This window comes from Chrysoperla carnea, chromosome 1, assembly GCF_905475395.1.
Source record: "Chrysoperla carnea chromosome 1, inChrCarn1.1, whole genome shotgun sequence".
Lineage (NCBI taxonomy): Eukaryota > Metazoa > Arthropoda > Insecta > Neuroptera > Chrysopidae > Chrysoperla > Chrysoperla carnea.
The window spans coordinates 100284810-100305997 of record NC_058337.1 but is presented as its reverse complement, the minus strand read 5'-3'; the positions used below and the strand labels follow the sequence as shown (position 1 = coordinate 100305997).

The 21188-nt window shown below is 28.8% G+C and overlaps 3 protein-coding genes across 3 annotated transcripts; 2 read left to right on the top strand and 1 right to left on the bottom strand.

The window, feature by feature from the left end:
• Positions 1-3772, top strand: LOC123290751 (inactive peptidyl-prolyl cis-trans isomerase FKBP6). The gene is made up of 3 exons (XM_044871049.1): positions 1-144; positions 201-275; positions 1962-3772. Coding segments are annotated over exons 1-3 (1395 nt in total). The 5' UTR covers positions 1-142; the 3' UTR covers positions 3280-3772.
• A 604-nt stretch (positions 3773-4376) lies between these two features.
• Positions 4377-14616, bottom strand: LOC123292670 (zinc finger protein 91-like). Its single transcript, XM_044873386.1, has 13 exons — positions 14565-14616; positions 14271-14489; positions 12139-12340; positions 11041-11537; positions 10385-10685; positions 10220-10323; positions 10106-10160; positions 8525-8622; positions 8158-8376; positions 7534-7858; positions 6112-6519; positions 4964-5353; positions 4377-4501 (listed from the first exon to the last, which is right to left on the bottom strand). Exons 1-13 carry the CDS (start codon positions 14583-14585, stop codon positions 4377-4379), a joined length of 2964 nt encoding a protein of 987 aa, XP_044729321.1. The 5' UTR covers positions 14586-14616.
• A 4035-nt stretch (positions 14617-18651) lies between these two features.
• On the top strand, positions 18652-20975 carry LOC123290756 (protein l(2)37Cc). The gene is made up of 4 exons (XM_044871053.1): positions 18652-18808; positions 18952-19049; positions 19112-19273; positions 20385-20975. Exons 2-4 carry the CDS (start codon positions 18962-18964, stop codon positions 20954-20956), a joined length of 822 nt encoding a protein of 273 aa, XP_044726988.1. The 5' UTR covers positions 18652-18808; positions 18952-18961; the 3' UTR covers positions 20957-20975.
• Positions 20976-21188: the final 213 nt, after the last annotated feature.

Here is a 21188-nt window from a genome sequence, read left to right as displayed (position 1 = left end):
TCTTTTTTAAAATAGTTGAAAATTGTAAACAAACACCAAACGGCAAACACGTGAAAAAGTAGTTAATTTTTTTGTTTGTTATGTCTAACTGTCTAAAGTCTAACTAATTTGAAAGTTTTATAGAAGAAAAATAATCTTTAAAATGTAATGTGATATATTTACTAAATACTTTTAAGGTTATTAATTATGCATTTTTGTAGGTCTACAAATATCAGTTTGGAGGAAGAGGACGCCTTTACAAAGCCTATAAAACTTACAGAAGGTTTAAGTTTAGAGTAAGTATATTTTAAACAAAAAATAAGGTTACGATATCCGTGGTGCCACAATTTGCCAATAAATTCGAATAGGGTTTCTTAGTTATAAATAAAACGAAAATAAAGAATGCGAATTTTCCTTTGATTTTTGTAATAATCGAGATTTTTTAAAGACGGTATAGTTGCTATTTGGATTTTTAAATCGTAGGAAAAGTATGGCTTGGTGATTTTGTAAATGACAGGAGGAAAAAAAATTAGCCCGTAATGAATAAAATAATAACTGTAATACACCCTTTTAAACGGCCTTCGATTAAGTCCTGATGACCAGCGCTGTAAATATCATTTTCCTTTCAAAAATTACATAATTCGGTCTATTATCGGATCACCATACTATAACAAGTGCTTAAAAATTTTGAGTCAACGCCTCTCAGTTTAACTAAAATGAAATGATTTGCGGTTATTACTTATTGTTGTTGTTTACTTATAATTATGCATACGATATTTACATCATGATCTATTCGATTATTTTTGATGTAATATGCTACATACAGGCGTAAACTAAATTTTGACAAATATCTTGACTAGTAATCTTAATTAAAGAGAATTGAAAAAAATACACTCGAACCCGGACTTCTTAGATTCATGTCATGATTTGGGGTTTTATAATGGTACTTGTTAATGTTGTATATATATATGCATTTTCTGTTAATATAAACAATTAACAGAACAAGCAGACTTTGATTCTGCTGTACAAGCCCATTGCCAATCTACTTAGGACTGTACTTCTAATTTTGTGGGCACTTCGAGTAGTGTATACTCAAAGTTTTACACTGATATTAATCATAAGCATCCAGTTTAGTTTTAACTAAGGCATGATGGCCTCTGTTTGACCAACAGAGTTGGTTTGGCCCCTGTTTGAAAATGAAAATTCCTCGTATAAAAAAAACTAAATACAGTACTTTAATTCCCTTTTAAATTAAGCCGAAACGTGTTTCCGCGTTATTTAATTTCATTCTGTTTTCAGAATACACGAATGAAAGGAAACTTTTAAAAAACTCAGCTATATAACTATTTTTTATTTTCTTGTTTTATATTAATAAATACGTTTAATAATTTTCAAGACAAAGAATAACATTTATGCGGGGGGACTTTGCTACGCTTAACACATTCTTTTAGGTAGATTGTTGAGGCAAGCTGTTTCGAATTCAGTTGCGTTCAAAAAAGTTTACGTTTTTTTCTATGATTCTTTTCTTTGGTTTAATTAAAGCTCATTTATGTCACAAACAACAGAGAAATATTATTTTTGAATAACTCTAAAAACAGCCAAGATAAAAGCCATCAAAAATTTATTTATATCTTTTTCTAGCAAAAAATAATTTAGCATGGAGTTCTTATATTAAACATAGTATATGACATCAAACACTATGTTCGATCTCTCTAGTATATAACTAATAAGTAGTTTAAAATGCTTATATCATCCGTATTTCTTGGCCGATTTTAATTTTAATTTCACTTTTTATCATCTCTTTATTTTCATATTTTGTTAAGAAATGCGAAAAAAATTTCGATATTCCCTATTGATTTTTTCCTTTGAAATTCATTTTTCATCGACGAAATTCAATTGTCTAATCGCGGTTCCACGGATATTGAAACCGAACCCAAAAACTAATATTTAAATAATACTTAAATGGTATGTCTTGATAATAGCGCATTACTCAATGAAGGCGCTACGTTCGAAATAAACCCTGACATGTTAAGTGACAATGTTATTAAAGATGACGAAAATTTCCGTGAAGAGTTGCTGTCACACACTAGATATTTTGATTGTTTTGACGATGATTCTGGGGATGAAAATGACGATTTATCACAGTATGACAGGCTTGCATTAAAAATGAAAAATGTAGATGATAAAGGCTATGTTAAAAAACGTATATTGCATCCCGGTAACGGTGAAAAAATTCCTGAAAATGCTGCAGTTACTATTCACTATGATGGATTTTTTGAAGAAGGTGATGAACCTTTTGATACCACCTTGAATAATAATCCAAGAGTATATCGTTTAGGCGCAGGAAATTTAATAATGGGAATGGAATTGGCGATAGCATCCATGGAAAATCGAGAAATTGCACAATTTTTAATCGAGCCGATATATGGATTCGGTAAATTTGGATGCCCAAATCGTATACCAGGTGATGCACGATTAATGTTTCGAATTGAAGTTATAAAATTTGTTGATTCTATAACTCAAGATTTATATGATAAAATGAGTATAACAAATCGTAAAAGCTTCCAAACTGTGCGGAAACTAGCAGAGACATACCAAAATCAAGCAAAAGATTCGTTTAAAAAACAGAATTTTAAAGGTGCAATTCGTAGTTATAATGATGCAATAAGAATTCTTGAAACTGCACAATTAGCAGATATGTCAGAGCAAGAAAAACAACAGAATTCTTTGTTAAAAAATTATACCAATCTTGCTGTTTGCTATAATGCTTTGGGTAAATACCGTAAAACTTGCTTAGTATGCCAAAAAATATATGATTTAACTAGAGATAGAACTTTAAACGTAACTGCGAAAGCATATTTTCATCATGGCCGAGCTTTGTTTAATATACAGGAATATAGACAAGCCAAAATTTTTTACTTAAAAGCAAAGCAATTAGCGCCAAATAATTCTGAAATTTCAAAAGAACTATGTGAATTGGAAAAAAAAATCGACGAAGAACTAGTTAAAGAGAAAAATCATGCTCGATTATTATTTGGTTCTGAAAAAAAAGAAACTCCTAAGGTTAGTGAGTTAGAAAATCTTAATCCAGAATTTGTAAACAAAATAAAAAATTTTCTGCGTAAATTTAAAAATAGTAACGACTTGGTGCAAGATTTACCACCAGGATTGACTACTAGAGAAATTGATTTTATTAGAATGGAATGTGAATCTTTAGATTTAGAATTCGCTTCTTATTCTAATGAAGATTCTAAAACATTTATTCAAACGGTTTTAAAACGAACCAATACAAGTTCCTAATATTTCTAAGTCGAGTTCATTAGCTCCCTTAAATATAAATTAGTTATACAAGTTTTGTTTGACTGAATATTTTTTTTTAATGATAAATATAAAATAAAGGATGTGTTCTTTTAAATTAAAAAAAAAAACTCATAGCGGAGCTTAGCAGATAATGTTTTTAAGTTTCTACATGCCAATGAAGTTCAATCTGTAGAATTTAAATGGATTGAAAATGGAAAATAAAACAGACTTTTAATGTTGATAAATTATCTAAGTAACATTTTGATTAAGAATAAGTGAACTCGTGGAAATATTCGGGGAAGGCCTCAGGTCGCAATTAACTAGTGAAATTGCAAATTTACCTTTATCTCTGGGATTATCATTTTTACTTAAGAAAGTCGATAAAAAAGAACTAGAACTTTCCTAAAAATGGGGGTTAGGTACGCCCCTGAGAGATCGTTTTTTTTTTACGAAGATTTTACAACGTAGTAACCAGATGTGTAAAATTTCAAATATGCATTAATTTTTTCCTTTTACATATTTAGTTTAATTGAATAATGGATAAATTAGAAATAATACATAATATCCATTTTGTTAAATAATATTGATATTTTAATAATAAAATACAAATAATATGAATTATCAGTTATTTTATAAACATTTGTTATATTTGAATTTGATTTATTTAAATTTTTTATAAATTACAAATATTTTTCTACGTAATAAACCTTTTGTAAACCAAATTTTTGTTTAATTGCCCCTTGCTACCTTGTGACTAGAGCGACCAAATCTCTCGCTCTACCCTAGAGCCGCCGCTGATTTCAATGAAAGGCATATCACATGGAAACTAAAAAAAAGGCGGGTAAACGGGAATGGACCAATTTGGTGATTTGATGAATAGCTTTAACAAAAGTTTGTAGCATCAATATTTTTAAGCGTTACAAACTTGGAACTAAATATAATATACTCTGGCATACTTTTTCATATATATATATATATATACATGGTATAAATATATTAAGGGGTATCAATTTTATTTGACGATGCAAATAGAAACGATTTACTAAAAAATTAAATTTAGAAATTTATTTTATTTAAAAATGATTATTTATAAAATTTTATTTAGTATTTAATTTGGATAATTCATTATTTGTAGAAACCATATGAGTTTTCCTATGCGTAGCTAATTGACCTGATTGAATATAACGATTACCACATATTTGACAAACATAAGGCCTTTCACCTAGAAACAAGAAAATAAAGTAAAAAAAGTATTAGAACTAAACCAGGTTCCTGTAACTCACATCACAATGTTACCTATAGTTATAGATGGAGACTCAAATCTTTAAAAAGCGGTGGAGTCTTTATATGAATCTATGATTTTATTAATCTATGATCTGAATATGCAAAAGTTCGGTATTTTAACGCTTTTAAAATGTCAGCGCCATGAGGAAAAAAAAGAAACCATATTTGTTTCGGCTGATTTTTTTTTTTGTATTTAAATGTGCTATCATATGTAACTACAAAAAGTGTTTGTTATAATATCTTGGACAACAACTTCATAGGAAGTATACTAGATAATATCAGGTGTAGTGAAATGAGCAATTAAAACCGGTTCATGGCTTCCGAGCTTTAATTAAATCTTAGGTATATTTTTTCTGAATACTTTTGGAAGACATATATTAAAAATAACCATATTAATTACCTGTATGAATACGAATATGACTTTGAAGTGTTCCAGAATCTTTAAACGCTTTACCACAATCATTACACACATGATTTCGAATACCAGAATGAGTTCGTTTATGTGCAGCTAGATTGCTGGATGACCGATAACTCTTATCACACAAATTACATGCATATGGTTTTTCACCAGTATGTGAACGCATGTGTGTTGTAAGATCAGCAGGACGTGCAGTTCGTTTACCACAAACATTACATTGAAATTTCTTTTCACCAGTATGTGTCATAGTGTGTGTATTCAAATGACTTTTATTCGAAAATGATTTGGAGCATGTTAAACATTTGTATGGTTTTTCTTTTGTGTGTGAACGCATATGTATTGTTAAATTTGAAGATGTTGTAAATGTTCCACCTGGAGAAATATTATTTTTTAATACGCAATTTTATAGTACATTCCGCATAGCATCAAAAAGTTTTGCAGAATTGATTATTGTCTAATACCATAATAAAACGGTGCAAGGTGGGAAGGGCTTTTCTCTCTCAATCGAATTTAAAAATATTTCCATCAGGGTGGATATGGCTCTCTTCGTATTTCTAACTCTGGGCTCGAAAAGATAGATACGAGCATGCCCATAAGTGCTATAAGAACTATTTGTGCATGTTTCTGCCTTGCAACGCTTTAACATGATTGCTGACAAAAATAAAATGTATATACTATTGCTGGAATTTATCAAACTCAAACTGCTGGAGTTGAAGTTGAGGTCTTAAAGAGTACAATCCAAATATTTCAAACGCGACTATATAAACTTGTTTTAAAGTTTAAAAAATTAAAACCGGTTATACAAAAGTTTAACAAAACATTTTAATGTAGTTCAGCATACTAATTTTTAAGTAACAATATGTATTAAAAATAGTTGGAATCGGACGCTGTAAAAATATACTCCTTCTTTATAATCTTTTATGTTTGTTTTCAGATTTTTTGCAGTCGGGTTTAAGTTTTTTGGCTTGTATTTTAAACTTTTTAGCAGTTTAATTGCCGTAATCGATATTAATTCTCAAATTTTCGAATGCCAGATGGTATTTCAAAAAGCAATCGTTCTTAGAACAAGAAAAAAAATCAAATTTCAAATTAATAACTTTTCATATTCAAGACTAACACATTAAACTAACCACATGTTGAACATATATACGGACGTTCGCCAGTATGTATCCGTAAATGAGCACGCAATACAAATGAATGTGCAAATCGCTTGTTGCACACATTACATTCATAATTCTTTTCACATGTATGTGTTTTATTGTGAGCTACAAGACTGTGTGGATCAGCAAATCGTTTATCACATAATTTGCAGCATAACGGTTTTTCACCAGTATGCGTACGGATATGTACTTTTAATGGATGCCGTCCAAAGAATCCTTTACCACATGTTGTACATACATGTTTACGGTCACCAACATGAATTCGAATATGATTTGTTAAGCTCGTAGATAATGAAAATTCTTTTTTACATATTGTACAACAATATGGCTTGTGTTCCGGGTGAATCGATCGTATATGTTGATTTAGTAATTTCAAATCTGAAAAGTAATTTGTATTTTTATTAAAGAATATTTTATTTTTTACCCAAATCAACTTCAAAGTTTAAATAAAAAGCGAATAATATGAACGTACATAATTTCTTTACATGGATACCTCTGAATTGATTGAACATGTTCTTAAAAACAATTATATAATCGTGGAAAAATTATATACAACTTGTGGAAATATAGAACCCATGTGTAGACCAGAGCTGTAGATACATGAAAGTGCTGCCATGTATTGCAGAATTTACACAATTTTACCGCGTTTTTTGATAAGATAATCAATTTTTATATAAAAACTTCCTTGTACTTATTCTTTGTGTGCAGAACGGAGTAAGCACAGAGGTATTATATTAACAATGTAAAATTCTTACGAATCTTATTAAAATAATAAACTACTAATTAATCATAAAATATTGTTGGCTATTATTTAGAAAAAGAATATTAAATTGTGGCCCCTCCTTTTTGATCATGAACAGAATCACTTGCACACAATCTCATCTTCTCAATTTTCATTTCATGCCTTAGAAATATAAAAAGATTTCTACGGGATGGAGCAAAAACTTAATACTTTGACTTTATATTTTTAAAGTACAAGTTTGGCGTACTAATTGAATTATATAGCTAGATCTATCTAGACAGTCCAAGTGTTCTAGAATATGTGACATCATAAAAAATAACTAGATGGCTGTAAGTTTAAATTTTTAAAGGAATAAATTAAAAATGAAATCCTACTGCAATGTTTGTTTATTTTTTGGTGCTACATATTTTAGGGTATTTGGCTTACGAATAGCCTCATTCATCTTCTTCTTTTCGAGTCACATAAAATCATAAAGACCAAATGCATTAGTCAGTCATAGCTGCACATATACAAGCAAACAGTATCTTTTTTATACACATTGCTTAATGTATATGTACTCTCTCATACTCATGGATGTAGCATGTGAAATGATTTATCAAATTGTATACATTACATTACAAAAATATTTATAAAGATTACTTTTCACTTACTTTTAAAATCTTTATTACAAACGTTACATTTATGATTACTTTTATGCTTTGATAAATGAATATTTAAACTTAAGATACGATTAAACTTTTTGGGACATTTCTCGCAGGCAAATAATAAATTTCTTTTCGTGGCTTTTGCTTCTGTTTGTTTAGAACTTTCAATCGACGTACTACTGCATTTTAAATTTTCAGAGGTATCGTTTGTTTTTCCTTTTGTATTAGTTGATAATTCACAAGTTACAACAGAATCTGTTTTAATTGTTGTAAAATCAGTATAATTCTCATTGTCATATTTAATTTCGTCTTCTATTTTAACACTAGCTGTCTGAAATTATATAATAGTTCAATAAATTAATTTCTGAACAAAATATTATTATGGGAAATCGTATACAGCATGTATGATAAATTGTTTTCCATGCTACATGAGTATGAGAGAGTACATATACATTAAGCAATGTGTATCAGAAAGATACTATTATAAGTTTGCTTATGTATGTGTTTATTATATAACCTACCCATATTACATGTAATAGCATGCAATAACATTATAAATTCTTTTTAAGATATTAATAAGATTATTAATTCTTTCTACTCATATTACATGTAATAGCATTCAATCATTACCTTTAATTTTCGATTAGAATTCAATTCGAAATTTTGTTGTTGACTATTTTTATATTCTTGAATGTTTGAATCTAATGCTAGATTATCATTGACCAATTTATATGACTTTCGTAATTCAAGTTCACTGCTTTCGCAAAGTTGCTTAAACTTGTAAGCTAAATCGGCTTGGATCAAACATTCGTTACATATATTATTTGGAAGGCCATCATTTTTAAGAATCTAAAATATACTTTTATTAATTTTTTGTTTAATCAAGAAGATTTGAGACCCAACTGAATATATTTTACAGAAAATTTTTTTCATGCCATAATAATATATTTAACTAATAACTACGTCTCGAAACCCCTTAAAGGCTTTTGTCAATTACTTTTACAGAAGCTATTGCCATTATAATAGAATTCGTATCATTTGCAAAAATAGATTTTAATTCACTTGTTTCTTTTTCTGTTGAGCATGTTCGGCATACTAATTGCATTTGATTATTATTTTCATTTTTGTTTTCCATATTTCGTAATTATATTACAAAGCTCACGTCGAGTTATGTTGTCCTATTTTTAATACATTATAGTCCCAATAGAACGAAGTATTATTATTATTATAAGTTTATAATTTTATTTCAATTTAGCAAAATTGATTTAAAGTTCAAATAAACAAATTTAAATAATAAAATTGCATAAGAAAAAATCTTAAATGTATTTTTAAGAAAATTATTTTGGAAAAGAAAACACGAACTAGGTATAACCATCGTTTCATACGATTTTTGACCTAACTATTCGAAAACATATCCATATCGTAATATATGATACAAATTAAGGCATTTAAAAATAACAAAACCTTTTAATTTGAGAAAAGATATTTTAAAAGCGGCTTGATTTATTAAATTTTTAAAACTCGGCGCAGTCTCATATAGAAATGCGAAAATTCAATTATAGGTAATTTTTTGGATTTCTTGGGAATGCAGGCCACAAATATAGTACCTATATTTGGTTTTTAATTTTTATTTGCAACGTTTCTATTTTTTTTTTTGTTGGTCTTTTTCAAGGCTCTACAACAAATTTAACAGTTAATAAAATTATTCTGTTTTGATAATTATAATAATTGATAAAATTAAAATTTATTGACATGAAAAACTTAGTATTTGGAATCTTACCTAAAAAAGATTGTTTACACTTGGGGCAAAAAATAAAATAAATAAATATACAAGAACAAATAAAATTATGCTCTATTTAATAATTTATTTTTAATCTATCAAAAATCATTAATTAATCAGTCTTAGTCAGAGTCGAGAGATTTTAATTTTTAATTACAACGCTTCTGATTGAATGCCTATTTTAATTAATAGCTAATTATCCTTTCATCGGATTAAAAAAGGGAAGAGGACTACTCGTCTTAGAATTTTACTTTCTACCTGATGCAATAAAAGCGTGCGGTACTTAAGAGATACTCTTTGTAAATAAATGCATGTAAAATTCGAGGTGCGGAAACTCGCATACTACGACTTTACATTAGCTCTTATGGGCTCTGCTTCTTATCTATCCTACTCGCTTTGAACTGGTCCACCAATATTTTTCGAGAGGTCACTAGTGTCGACTTTAAAAACCATAGATATATATTTATAAAAAATAACAATAACAAATTTTTTACTAGTTTGGGGGGCGAACACAATTTTGACATGTTTTTCAGCAATTTTCATTTTATAATTTTGAGGTGTTCTATGGGGTGTCTTTTTTTTGTTATGGTACTCTTATACTACATAGTTTTAATGGAATTTACTTTCTGGATAAATAGTGAACTCTTACGGTATATAAATTTATTGCTAACTTTTCACAGTTTACAGTTAATTACCAAATAATGGTAATAATAAGTGCAGAACTTAAGAAACCAAATGAATTTGACTAAACTCTTATTCAAATTGTAAAAATTAGCTCAATACATAGGCTAGATTCACCTCCACTACGACTAGTTACGTTATCAAAAATATTCATTTTCAAATCCAATTTTAACTGGACTGTTCATTTACAATTTCATTAATTAAATTTAATTATTTTGAATCCAATTTATATAAAATAGCTGAATTTGAAACAATATGTGTTTTTTTATGTGTTGTTAATTGACTAGACTGGATATAACGATTTCCACATACTTGACATTCAAAAGGTCTTTCGCCTAAAAACCAAATAAAACATTTTATACAAGTTCCAAAAATATGTTAAAATTTCTATCATACCTGTATGAATTCTAACATGACTTTGAAGTGTTCTAGGATCTTTAAACGCTTTGCCGCAATCATTACAAATATGGTCTCGAATACCCGAATGACTTCTTTTATGCGCGGCTAAATTACTTGATGTATGGTAGCGTTTTGAACATTGATTGCATGCATATGGCTTTTCTCCAGTATGTGAACGCATATGAGTGTTTAGATCCGCAGCACGTGCTGTACGTTTACCACATATATTACATTGAAATTTTTTTTCGCCAGTGTGTGTCATAATATGTGCAGTTAAGGCACTTTTGCTTGTGAAAGCCTACAATCGAAATGTTACTAATGAAAATGTTATGATAAGAATTTTGATATAGGAATTAAAATCTGTATTTTACTCAAAATTTCTGAATTTTCGAATTCTGGCTTTTTTTTTCGATTTAAATAAGTAAAAAATAAAAGCAGGACCAGATTAACCATTAAGCAGAGTAGGTAACTGCTTAGGATCGGCTAGAGGCTCACTTGAAAGTGTTCTTAGATATATTTCAAATGCGAGTTTATGATTCCGTCTCAACCGTCCAAACGGTTGAAAAGGGGCTTCGAAAATGGTTAATTTTGCAACAATAAAAACATATACTATTTAACCGTTACACGGGACCTGAAAGTAGAGTTATACATACTTTTGGGCATGCTGAACACTTGTAAGGCTTTTCTTTCGTATGTGATCTCATATGAATTGTTAAGTACGATGACGTTGTAAAAGCAGCTCCACAAATTGAACATATATATGGCCTTTCACCAGTATGTGTCCGTAAATGAGCACGCAATACAAACGAATGACCAAATCCTTTGTTGCATATTTTACATTTATAATTTTTCTCACATGTATGTGTTTTCATATGAGCAACTAAGCCATGTGAATCAGCAAATCGTTTGCCACAAACTGAACAAACAATTGGTTTTTCACCGGTGTGTGTTCTCATGTGTATAGTTAAATGACATGGTTCGAAAAAACTTTTACCGCACTTTGTACACACATGTTTTCGTTCACCACCATGCGTTCGCATATGTTTCACTAAACTCGGCGATAGACTAAATTGTTTTTTACAAATTTTACACACATGTGGTCTATAGTCAGGATGAATATTTTTCATATGTTCCCGTAGTATTTTGATATCTAAAAAAATAACTATGTTAACAAAGTGTTTACATTTTCTCATGTTAATAACATTTTCACAAAGTTTTTGTTTAAAACATTTTTTGTTTAAGTTTGCCTGACATCTTGTTTGAATTCGAACCACGGGCCTTTCATTACAGGTATAGATAACTATAATGTCAGTGGTTTAATTTGACTGCCAACACAATTGAAACAATTGAAAATAAACAGTTGATAGAGTTAATTATTGAAATACCCATTACATAAACAAAAAAACACCACCTCAAAAATTCGAAAATTTACCCGTTTGAAATCATCAGATGGATTTTAAAGATAATTTGAAACAATAGACTTACAAAAAAAAAAATAAAGTTTTGCCCTTACTTGCGACCTTACTAGACAGCGACATTTACGAAAAAATGATTCAAACAAAAGTTCTTAGTCAAGACTTAAAGAAAATTATTTCTTGCAAAACAGCCGAACTGATCGCTCACTTACCATCGACACTCCATAGATTGATAATTTTTTTTTTTCTTTAAAATACATGAGAAGCCGCTAATAACTGAACAATACTGAGCGATCAATTCAGCTAAACGCAGCCATTAATAAATAGAATTATTACTTTTAAAATCTTTTTTACAGATTGCACATTTTCGTATTTGCTTGTGTTTTGCTGAATGTATTTTTAAACCTAATATTCTATTAAATTTTTTTGGACATTCATTACAGGCATACATTCGTTTATTAATTTTAACCTCATGTTCAGTCACACTTTCTTTAATATCACTTTTTTCGTTTCCAACATCGAGTATAAATTCGTTATCCTGTAAATAAAAAAAAAAAAAAAGGTTTAGACCCTAAGTAATGTTGATGTTTTATAGATTTATTAAAGCGTCATCATTAATGGTAACCAGTAGTGTGGTAAAAATTTATGTCTCATCTGGTTATCAGATGGGTGAAGCTCGACCTTATATCGTCTCTTATAGTTTAAGATTCGAATTAGGGTCGAACTTCGCCCATCTGCTTATCGAATGAAAATTATTTGACGATTTGTTCCAAATCTAACACGTTAGACATAGCAAACCTTCAAATTGCAACAATGTTTTTAATCAAAATACCAACAACTTTTATTGAAACATTTTTACGAAAATTCAACGGGTTGACTACGAACAGTTTCAAGATATGATTATTTTTTCTATTTAATACTTTAGAATGAATGTAAGTTAATTATTCATGTTTTTCGGTTTAGTTTAAAATGTCTACATCGCTGAGTTTGGCTTAAATTAAGCAGGTACACAGTGAAATAGAATTTACTGAGTAATATTAGTGTAAGAAAGATGAGAAAAATTAATTGACAAGTATTAGAAAGCGACACGAAATATCTAAGTTTTTAAAAAGCCTATCATGTTGTCACAGCGGCTGCATTTAACCTAACCAGAAAGTTTCGGATTTTTTCTATTGATTTATTTATTATTGCGTCGCACTATGCGCTATTGTTTGCTATTAGAGGTGGACCACAGTGCCCACGCTACAGTAAACCCCCTTCTTTTATTCGAAAGAAGAATAAAGCCAATAAAGATTATTAAATATATACCTTCCAAATTAGAATTATAAGCCTCGAAAAAAAACGTGCCACTGTTGACCACTTGACTTTACGTAAAATAATTATTTTTCTTTAATTTTTTAGTTCAAACATTTGAAAATATTTTAAACCGAATCGTCTGCTATTTATTGTTGATAAATTATCTGCTATTTTTATAATGCGCACCATGAAAATATTTAAAAACTACTGACGTTAGTTTTTATTTTGCTAAAGTATCTCTTAACAAGATTGTCGGACTGTCGAATAGTATTTTTATTTGAATAGTTTGGTGAAACTGAGCAATCGGGAGTACTCATAAACCCACAAATTGACTATCTATTATTTATTTAACAATTTAACATGAAAGGGTGTCGTAAGCTCGGAGATCACTCCGTAAACAAACGGAGCTCTCAGTTCGTCCAAAAGCAGCAATAATAAAATTATGCATCTATGTATTTAGTCTGCTGAAATTGTACCTATACTAATTTTTGCAATAGGGAATATTCATGAATTGTTTTTATATTATTAATTCATTGTTTACACCGTTATAACAAAGTAAAAAATATAAATACTGCTTAAAGATGCTGTATATAAGTGTAAAAAAATATTTAAAATACATTATAATTTTGAGATATTTAAACGCAGTTTTTTGGCGTTCTCTGTTGATGACGTATAAGTAAGTGATCTGTCAATTTTTGACAGTTCAATGTATAATTTACACTTTAAAAATATGAATTGAAGCTGTAGAATAGTATAATTTAATGAAATACCATATAAAATGTAAGTAATTAATATTATACAGTATGTCAACAAATTTGACAAGCCCGTACTATGATGTCACGTCCGTATAAAAATTTAAATTTCCGTTTTAGAAATTTTTAAATGCCTTCACTGAATTTGTACTTTTATTAATTAATTTTAAGTAATTAAAAAGATATTAATTACTAAAATAATGGTTTAGTTGAAATGTCCAGTCATTAAAGTTACGGAAGAAAATATTTGAACCATATTTAAATTTCATGAATATTCCCTAAAAGTAATAATAAAATTTATTATGTTTCTGCTTTCTTTGCATCATGTAAATTATGCCCTAATTATTCATAAATTTTTCAAGTAAAAAAACTATTACACCAAACTTGAAAAAATTTATCATTTAGAATTGTACACAATACTTTTTTATTTAAATCTTCTGGCGCTGGTATGTAATTATCCAAATAATCAGAAATGTCTCTTTCGTTGTCATTACTTAAATTTGACTGTTTTTTAACAGCCTGTAACTCTCGAAAATGGTTTTCAGATTTTTCACATAGACGTTTGAATGAATAAGCCGAATTAACTTGTACAATACATTTTAAGCATATATTAAACGGCAAGCCATCATTTTGTAATATCTAAAATACATCAATTTATTTATAAAAAGAATAATAAGTGTTTTTATTTGATTTTGGTATTTAAATTAAACTTACTTTTACAGTAGCAATTTCCATTATAATTATATTCAAATTTTCTTTAAATATAGATTGCAATTCATTAAATTTTTTTTCAAGTGAACATGTACGACAAATTAACTGTAATTCTTGTGTATGTTTTATTTCCATATCTATAATTAGAAAAAAGTAAAAACCCAGTTAATGCAAATTATTTGTCAAAGTTAAATAGTCTTTTAATTTTTTTGTTTACATTGTCAAAAAAGTTGCAAACAGTTCATTGCCCAATTTCTTTGATGGAATTAGTAAGAATTGGATAGCTTTAGGTAGCACTATTTATTCCTTTTCAATAATTTAAATAACAAGTAAAATATACAAAATCCCCGACAAATTTTTCGAATACGGAACCCTAAACTCACTTGAAATATATCTAGGAACACTCTCCATTAAATTATCTTTTCCTTAGAGCCTTCTCCGAAGTTTCCAAACCGAACTGATTTTGAAGATCATTGCCTATTTTGTTAGTTGTTATGGGTACGGAACCCTAAAATCGCACTTGACACATAGCTGCCTGATGCGCAGTACAAAATACGCAACAGCCGAGGACTAGACCCCACACAGACAGGAGGCGTAAATGACCCACGGGCGCTTATAGCTCGGCATAGGAATTTCACGTCATATACATGTTCATGAGTTCAGGCGTACGTTTAATTAACATAATCTATACTAAAACAACTAAAAAATAGATGTAATTAATTATATATACATTCCCAAACTCTGAAACCGTATTTAACGTAATTCCCAAACAGTTTTCTTTTAAAAATAACATAAAAATAACATGTTATACTAAATAACAGAAATACTAATTGTTCCCAAATAAAAAATTATATTCCCAAATCTTCCGAAACGATACCCAAATTAATGGAAGTATTTTTAATTAAAAATAAGAATTTTGTCTGCCAAGAACATGCAACTGCAGATTAGCTCAATGACGATTCTATTTTTAGAACTTCTTATAAACTTAATTGATTAATAATTTATTACGTTAGCTGTCAGTAAAATTTTAAAATATTAAAATTTTTTTGTACCTAGTATTTCCATAAAGATTATCAAATTATAATTTGATCCGCAAAAATTCCATGCAACAATTTTCTCACTGGCAGTCAACTTTTCGGTTTTCCGGATTCCAATCTTGTTGCGAATAACTCGTTTATTTTCAATTTTACATGAAAAATGGCTATTACCAAAGTTGTTTGAAATTAAATTTCCTACAATTATAATCCTTATCAATTTTTCCTTAGGATTGAAATTTTTCGATTTAGACCCGTAAAGTGTGGGTGAATTTTTGTTTATTGAATAACTCATTAATTTTCAATTTTACAAGAAAAATAGTAATTACCTACATTTTACAGTGCATAAATCTATATTTAAGCCTTATAAAATGTAATACCATATTTGAATTGTGCGAAAAGTGTTGTAAAACAAAAACATAATAAATTTTAATTAGTTAATTTTTTCGTTGCTGAAATTTGTATGGCGTGTTCTATGTCTAAAAAATAATGCTGTTTGTAAGCGAGCAAAACTGGTCATTTGTCTCATGGATCCTATTACCCTAAACTAAGAAAAAAGGACACATTACATAATATTTATATTTATTTATTTATTGATTTTTATGAATACATTTCATATAATTTAAAGGTCAGTACCTAAAAAACGAGATTAGCTTTTTTGAAATACACACTTTGTGATAATGGGGAATGGGTTCCTAATGTTATCAAAAGCAAAAACCCAAAAGTTTCATAAAAATTTGTCCCAGTACGATCTTTTTTGGCGAGTTTGTTTGAAAGATTTTGAAAAAAGACGGTATTTTTTGGAAAACTATTGACTTTTGCTTATAAAAGAAAAAATACGTATTTTGAGATAAAAATCGACCCTGTATTTTTATCCGTTCTATAGCTATAAGCAATTGAACAACTGAAATTGGCAAATTTTGTTTCTCGGCAATAGAAGGAGTGAAAGGAGGTATAATAATAGTATGAAAAGGTTAAAAAGTCACAATATTGGAAATATTTTAAAACGATTTTTTTGGCTTCACCGCACACGTGATCTGTGATGTCAATCCGACAAGCAATGACAATAAAACAGTGTCAACAGTTGTATTAATATATCACTATTATCAACTTTAAATGACGTCAAACCAACCTTCGTGTAACATCCGGATCGTTTTCGCCAATTTGAATTTTAATAATTTTCATTGTCTGTTTTCTTGGTCAAATGGCTTCAAAAAAATCGGGGGAAAAAATTAGCCCATTTATCAAGACATTTACTTCCATTTAAAAAAAAAAGGAAAAAAAATGTGAAAAAGGTCTATTAAATCATTTTTGAAATGAAATTTTTCATATCAAACTTTACATGAAAAAGGTTTTTCACTAGTATGAATTCGTTTATGTTGAATTAAAGTATACTTATGAACATAGGTTTTATTACAAATATAACACGAAAAAGGTTTTCCAGAATGAGTTTGTTTATGTTCCTTAAAATTCCTTTTGTCAGTAAATTTTTTATCACACACTTCACATGAAAATGGTTTTTCTTCACAAAAATGAGTTTGTTCATGTTGAATTAAATTTTGAAGATTAAATGTTTTATCACAAACTTCACACATATAAAACTTTTCACCTGTATGAGTTTGTTTATGTTCAATTAAATACTTTTCATCATAAAATTTTTCATCACAGATTTCGCAAGAAAAAGATTTTAATTCTCTTGTGTGATTTCGTTTATGTTCTTTTAACTTTTGTTTTGTTGCAAACATTTCATCACAAAATTCGCATGGAAAAGGCTTTTCTACATGAGTTTTTTTATGTCGAGTTAAATTATTTTTCCGAGTAAATGTTTTATCACACGCTTTACATGCATAAAGATTTCTTCTATTATGAATTGTTTGATTTTCTAAAACATTTTCTTCAAATATTTCATCTTTAATAATATGTTCCGCATTTAATTGTTTTTCCAGTTTAATATTTTGATAATTATCAGTAAATAATTTTTCATTTTCATCGAATATTTTCATTTTAATGGGATCATGTTCTGTTTTAACAATTGCTTCATTTAAAAACATTGTGTCTTCATTTTCATTACATACTTCCTCCTTAATGATAAGTTCTGTATTTAATTCTTCTTTTTCTTTTTTGATATAAAATTCATGATTCAAATCATCAAATAAATTCTTTGCCATTTTCTTTTCAGATTGACAATCTAAAACATTGAGATAACACCATAGAGAACGCGAAGGGTCTGCTCATGAAGGTTATAAAGAAGGAAAACGATCGCTACGTGTTAAAGCATTAGCGCGCCTGTCCCTGAAAATTTGTAGAATTTATAGTTCATTTTTCAGCCACCAGCCGCGCTGTCATCAAGAAGTAGTATCTGCGAAATTAGATGTTTATGAGTTAGAATTGATATATCATTTTAAATTAGCGCAGTTATTTTATCCATATTTCGGGGACAATATTTTCTATAGCGATCGTTCTCCTTCTTATAAGCTTCATGGTGGAATGGGTGAAATCCTAATTTGACGCTCAAAGCCAGGGTCAAGCGTCATCATGAAATTACATCTTTAAGTATTGGTTCTTAATGGATTTTAGGATACCCATAAAAAATTTTGATGACGACGCGTCTAATGGACTCTAACTATCTGCATAATATACAATTAAAGAAATATATGATTTTTTTAATGACAGTTACTTAACCAATATTATTGAAAATATCTTTAGATTTTGAAATGAACGCCAATTTATTTTATTTTATTATCGAGTCACTATATATTTGTCCTTGTTTGTATTATTTACTAATAATATACATACTTTTTACTTTCTCTTTTGGTAAAATTAATATAAGGGTATGTTCTAGCGCAGGTAGGCCAGATTCTACCATGTTGTTTGTATTTTGAATATTTTTATTAAAAAACAAACTACAATTTTTAAATTTATTGATGTTATTCAAATATGATATAATTTATGTTTAAGAAAATATTTTATTAAGTTCTATAAAATAATTGTGAAAATTTATTATTTAGTTGATTGCGCAAGCTAATTAAAAATTCGTCTAAGATCGAACGATCATACCATGTCAGGTTTATACCATGATCTATATTCTTTTTTCTTTAGTGCATTTATGATCCGTAACCGGTCTATGGTTAATTTTTGTTTGCCTTAACTGGCCTTAAAATTTAATTCACAAGTAATTTTCAAGTGTTCAAAGAGTTTTAATACCTAAGTCATGTAAGATTTATTAGTAATTTTTATAAATTTTTACTACTTATGCATAATTTAATTCATAACCTAAATTTCATCATGTGATAAAAAATTTAAAATATTACATCCAAAAAGTAAATATTTAATTTAATATTCGGATTTTATTATAGTTAATTCGCGATGGCTGCACAATTTTTTAGCCGAGTGGGACAACTAGGCTTAGGTGTTGCCTTAGTAGGAGGTGTAGTAAATTCCGCATTATACAATGGTAAGAACATAATCGTAATGTTAAAATTTTGATTTGACTAAAATGTTTTGCTTTAAAATTAGTTGATGGTGGCCATAGAGCAGTTATATTCGATAGATTTGCTGGTATTAAGAATCAAGTTGTCGGAGAAGGTACTCATTTTTATATTCCATGGGTCCAAAGGCCAGTTATATTTGACATTCGGTCTAGACCACGAAATATACCAGTAATTACAGGAAGTAAAGGTACGTAAGACACAATTATGTAATATTTATTTTTTAAATCAAGCAAAATGGAATCCTAATAATTAATGTTAGTTTAATCAGAGTCCCGACCTATTTTTCGGACTGAATACCGGTATTAAATAACGATCAAGAGTATCCCAATATAAACGGTTCGAAGCTTTCAACGATGACTACCTTGCGTTACCATAATATACTTTAATTGCGGATATAGCCCTTGCCGGATGTTTATCATAGGAATCCTTTAAGTTATTAATTGCGCTGGCGGCTCAGGGTGGATAATTAGTTCCAGTTTATGGTTTTTTTGACGTAATAAGATTAAAATAGTGTTAGAAAAATATAATTTTAATATCAATTTTCGATGTATCCAAATAGGAATACCGATATTTTATAAATATTATCAGATAAGTATCGATATTTTATAAATATTATCAGATAAATATCGATATTTCATTGAATTTTTTGCGTAATTAATATTTAAAAAAATTCAAAAGAACAGTAAAAAATCGAAAAAATTAACTTCACGGCGATTCATTGATGTTAAGCAACATTTGCCACAGTCAATATTTGGATGAGAGACTGCTGTTTGCTAATGCTTTTTTATTAGAGTTTTATCAAACTAAAGTGGCACCGAGCAAGAGAGTCTGTATGATGTATATGTATGTGCACTCATATCTACATTCTCTCTTGTTCAGTGGCACTTTGATTTCATAGAACTCGACAATCATTACATTTGCTAAAATGTTTGTAAAAATTGATTAATTTGTATGAGAATTACAAGCGCAGGGAGCTCTTAGATCGAATGCTCATGTGAAGGGGACGGTCGTCTAATTGACGAAGGGATAGAAGTAAATAATGTATTTGGCGGTTGACCTAAACGGGCCCAAGTATATTATAGCTGTTAATGAATTGAAAGCTGCAGATTAATAAATATTAATAATCTCTGATCAAAAGCTATAATCAAATAAATTGTAGATGAAACAAAGCCATCGGTTCAGTTAGTATATACATAGAAAAAGAATACAAATCTACATACCGACCAGATATTTATAACAAAATTGGTATATAGATTATGACTTTTATTTAGTATAAAATTTGTTCTTTTGTATTTCAGATTTACAAAATGTCAATATTACGTTACGTATATTATTCCGACCGCTTCCCGACCAGCTTCCTAAAATTTACACAGTCCTTGGTGTTGATTACGAAGAACGTGTCTTACCGTCAATTACAACAGAAGTTTTAAAGGCTGTTGTAGCCCAATTTGATGCTGGTGAATTAATTACACAACGAGACTTAGTCTCACAAAAAGTAAGCGACGATTTAACTGAAAGAGCATCTCAATTTGGTGTTATATTAGATGATATATCTATAACACATTTAACATTCGGTAAAGAATTCACACAAGCTGTAGAATTAAAACAAGTTGCACAACAAGAAGCTGAGAAAGCACGATTTTTGGTTGAAAAAGCTGAACAAACGAAGAAAGCGACTGTTTTATCAGCTGAAGGTGATGCTACAGCTGCAGATTTATTAGCGAAATCATTTGGTGAAGCTGGTGAAGGTTTAGTTGAATTAAGAAGAATTGAAGCTGCCGAGGATATTGCTTACCAATTATCTAGATCACCACAAGTAGCTTATTTACCTGGTGGACAAAATTTATTGCTTAATGTTCCAACTCTTTAATAAATTTACTTATATATAATTTTTGTTGTCATTGCAAATTCATTACATAATATTATTTTGTAGCGATTTGTGCATTTGTTATTTTGATAAGTCTTTAGATTACTTTGTATAATAATTAAATTTCAAGTCATTTTAACTACTATTTTTACCCAACGCTTCAGACAATTTTTATTATTATGTTATAGGTAAAAATAATTTGTTATTATGAAGAAATAAAAAAAATTTCAAAAGT

Coding starts and splice junctions, on each gene's coding strand:
- LOC123290756 (XM_044871053.1), top strand. CDS start 18,962: ATGGCTGCACAATTTTTTAGCCGAGTGGGACAACTAGGCTTAGGTGTT. Junction 19,050..19,111: donor AAATTCCGCATTATACAATG/GTAAGAACATAA, acceptor CTTTAAAATTAG/TTGATGGTGGCCATAGAGCA. Junction 19,274..20,384: donor AGTAATTACAGGAAGTAAAG/GTACGTAAGACA, acceptor TTTGTATTTCAG/ATTTACAAAATGTCAATATT.
- LOC123292670 (XM_044873386.1), bottom strand. CDS start 14,585: ATGGAAATTGCTACTGTAAAA. Junction 11,538..12,138: donor CTGTAAAAAAGATTTTAAAA/GTAATAATTCTA, acceptor TTATTTTTTTAG/ATATCAAAATACTACGGGAA. Junction 5,354..6,111: donor GTATATATGTTCAACATGTG/GTTAGTTTAATG, acceptor ATATTTCTCCAG/GTGGAACATTTACAACATCT.
- LOC123290751 (XM_044871049.1), top strand. Junction 276..1,961: donor ACAGAAGGTTTAAGTTTAGA/GTAAGTATATTT, acceptor TCTTGATAATAG/CGCATTACTCAATGAAGGCG.